The following is a 2,333-nucleotide window of genomic DNA, read 5'->3' as shown; positions in this document are numbered from 1 at the left end:
TATATATATATATATATATATATATATATATATATATACATACATACATAGTTAAGTATCTAGAACAAAGAATAATTTTCAAGAACGATATTTCATAAAGACGTTTCAAAAGACATTTATTTTTAGGCTATTCGATAATTGCACAGAACAAATATTTTTTGTCAGTGTATCTGTAACGTTAAAAAATTATAAATCTATTTTCTATGTAAATGTGTATATGCCAATAGTAAATAATTAATAAAGTAAAATATAAAATGTGTTTTATCTCATAATTCAATAATTATATAGACAAATTTGTAAGCTGAGATAAAAATACTTTTCATTATTTGTAAAGCTACTTTTAGCATCATAAACTTTCGGAATTTTTTAATTTCTAGAAATCTTAACATTTACTGTTACGGCAGTTTTTGAAAACGGGACACGTGTTCTCTGCTGTAAAAGAAAGGTGGGCGTCAAAGGAAACAGCCAGTGACCTCGAGAAATGTCCATCATATTTAGGACACCCGATAGACGATAAGTATGCTCCAGGATGCAAGCTGATAGAAACTGTGCGCGTGCGATTCATCTTTATTGAGTCATATTATTCATTCACATTTTCCTTTTAATTTACTTATTCAGAAAATTATCCACGGAATAATTTTATTGCTGTATCATATAATGTAGATGCACACAGAATGCAGAAAAAGAAGAGGAAGTATAACTGAAGCATAACTGATTCAAGTATATAAAAATATTTTAAATTCAAAGAATTGTATACAGATTTTTTTTTTAATAGTAATATTATATTCACGCGCGCGCGCGCGGTGCGTATGTATACTAAATTCAATAATGTTATACTGAATAAAAACGGTGCTTTCTTTTATGAATATTAAATTAAACTATTTTCAATTTTGAAATATTTTTTTAATTGTATAGCTTACAGCATCTTCGCTCGGAAATGGGTTCTTATTCGATAGGAATGCGTAGGAGACGTTTATCTCAACTATCGTTCTATCTACTTTTGACAAAGCTGATTAAGCATTTTTAGCAGTGTGATGTGTTGAAATAATTAGGTCATTAGATAAGATTTTATATTTTTGTAACAGCAATCGCAATGATTTCGCGGCACAGGATGATACGAACGGAAAAACGGATGAACAGCGTCGATTAAAAAAAATCAGTTGGCGCTGATATAAGTTACCAAACGATGACAGAACTTGCGTAGTGGTTACGTTACTGCGATAATATTACTGAGTATCCGGTGATGTGACATTGCATACAATTTTACGAACTGCATACGGTGAGGCGTGAAAAACAACACAATAAAAATGGCATACTCTTATATGGTAGAAGAAGCACTTCCCGACGACATTCCCAGCGTGAAGTACGACATCCAACGCGCGAAGCTATATCTTCAGAAACACAGCACGGAATCGGGTGACAGTTTGTACGCGCATCACTCAATTTTCTGTGATAAAAACTAAAACTATACACAATTGTATTCCCTTTGAGACGTACTTTTATTTTTCATATATTTATTGTATAATTATGTTCTTTACGGAAAAAAATTTAGTGGTGTGAGAAAGTATAGCTTGTGTGTGGTAGAAATCGTATTGCATTAATTCTGAAAAATGAATTTTAATATTCTGTAATAATATTTTTTTTTTTAATGTTATAGAGAGAAGTTGAAATACTTTGTATTAAATAAAAATAAAGGAAAACTTATAGGAAAGTAAATGTGCTGAGTAAATAAATTATTATTAATTTACTTGTAACAATCATTTTTATTAGATATGATCATTTAATCGAGCTTTTGGCAAAAATATTGGCTGAACAGCCACCAAACGTTGTTGATATTTTTGAAGAATACAGTAGAAAATTGAAAGAGGAGAGATTTAAAATTAAGACGGATTATCTTCGAGATTTGTACATACCACCCGTGCAATACAACGATGCCAAAAAGCTCATTAAGCTCTTTCAGGTACGATTCAACATGTAACAGATAACGAAATCACGATTATACTCCAAGTTTTCTTCAGATAAATAACATATACACAAACTATAATTTTTGTTTTACCTTACCTTTCAATCTTCTTGCAAACGCGATAGGATGTAAAGCAGATTAACAAAGATGAACAGGAAAGAATGGAGAATGAAGAGCAAAACGATAAGAAAAAGAAACTTTTCGATCTGTTGGATCTTTTATTTTACTTCGAGCAGACGGGTATAGGATTGCCCCGACATGAAATACTGTTGCTTAATTTATCAATTCGGAAATTTGCCTCGACAATGCCGCTTGAAAATATTAGGTATTCGAGACTTATATAACTTGCAGTGTATTATATATGTGTATA

General features: G+C 30.8%; 1 protein-coding gene across 1 annotated transcript in view; it reads left to right on the top strand.

The window, feature by feature from the left end:
* The first annotated feature begins 1,103 nt into the window (after positions 1-1,103).
* Positions 1,104-2,333, top strand: part of LOC108750420 (radial spoke head protein 6 homolog A) — a 6,134-nt gene continuing 4,904 nt past the window's right edge. The window contains 3 exon segments of the mRNA XM_018489837.1: positions 1,104-1,426; positions 1,771-1,960; positions 2,089-2,313. Of these exon segments, the coding sequence (XP_018345339.1) occupies positions 1,308-1,426; positions 1,771-1,960; positions 2,089-2,313 (534 nt within the window). The 5' untranslated portion in view covers positions 1,104-1,307.

This window comes from Trachymyrmex septentrionalis, unplaced genomic scaffold (genome assembly GCF_001594115.1).
Source record: "Trachymyrmex septentrionalis isolate Tsep2-gDNA-1 unplaced genomic scaffold, Tsep1.0 scaffold37, whole genome shotgun sequence".
Lineage (NCBI taxonomy): Eukaryota > Metazoa > Arthropoda > Insecta > Hymenoptera > Formicidae > Trachymyrmex > Trachymyrmex septentrionalis.
The sequence above is the reverse complement of the archived record's forward strand: the minus strand, read 5'-3'. Positions and strand labels throughout refer to the sequence as shown.